Source organism: Trypanosoma grayi (genome assembly GCF_000691245.1).
Source record: "Trypanosoma grayi strain ANR4 Tgr_2455_V1, whole genome shotgun sequence".
Taxonomy (NCBI): Eukaryota; Euglenozoa; class Kinetoplastea; order Trypanosomatida; family Trypanosomatidae; genus Trypanosoma; species Trypanosoma grayi.
The window spans coordinates 1-671 of NW_008828073.1; the positions used below are offsets into that span (position 1 = coordinate 1).

General features: G+C 63.2%; 1 protein-coding gene across 1 annotated transcript; it reads right to left on the bottom strand.

Moving 5' to 3' along the window:
* On the bottom strand, window positions 1-558 carry DQ04_24551000 (polyadenylation/uridylation factor 1; the record flags this gene model as incomplete). The annotated part of the gene is made up of 1 exon (XM_009318239.1): window positions 1-558. A coding segment is annotated over one exon (558 nt), but the record flags the coding sequence as incomplete, so codon positions are not given.
* Window positions 559-671: the final 113 nt, after the last annotated feature.

The following is a 671-nucleotide window of genomic DNA, read 5'->3' on the forward strand; positions in this document are numbered from 1 at the left end:
GCCCTCCTGCAGCGCCTCCGCCTCGTCGGGGTGGCCGGCGAAGAGGTACGCCGCCACGCACAGCGGCCGCAGCGCGGGGTCGCCACGCATCTCGTTCGCCAGCTGCAGCATCAGCTCGCTGCTGTCGTTCTCCTTGTACGACTCGAAGAGGTGGCGCAGCGCGTCGATGGAGATGGTGCAGCCGTACTTGCGGAAGCGGAGGAGCGCGCGGAAGAGCAGGTGCGCCATGTCGTGCTGCGCGTACTTGACGCACTCCTCCATGATGCCCTCCATGATCTGCGAGGCGCTGGCAGGGTCGATCAGCTGCTTGCGCAGGAACTCCTGCAGCACAATCATGAGGTGCGTGACGGTGTTGCGGAAGTGCAGCTCCCGCTTGCGCGAGCGCCACACCTGCTGCCGCACGTGCTTCAGCACATGCCGCGGCTTTGTCTTGACCACGCGCACCAGGTCGTCCTCGTCCTTCTGCGAGAAGGGCTGGAAGGTCGTGGCACGGTTGAGGCGGGCGCCCGTGAGGCCGAGGGCGACGCGTCGGAAGAGAAGCTGCCGGCGTTGGAACATCGCTCTATCCCTACTCCTGCAGCGCGCACGACAGAAAGGAGACGCATAAACACACACACAGAGAGAGAGAGAGACAGGAAAGAGGCACACACACACATATATATATATATATA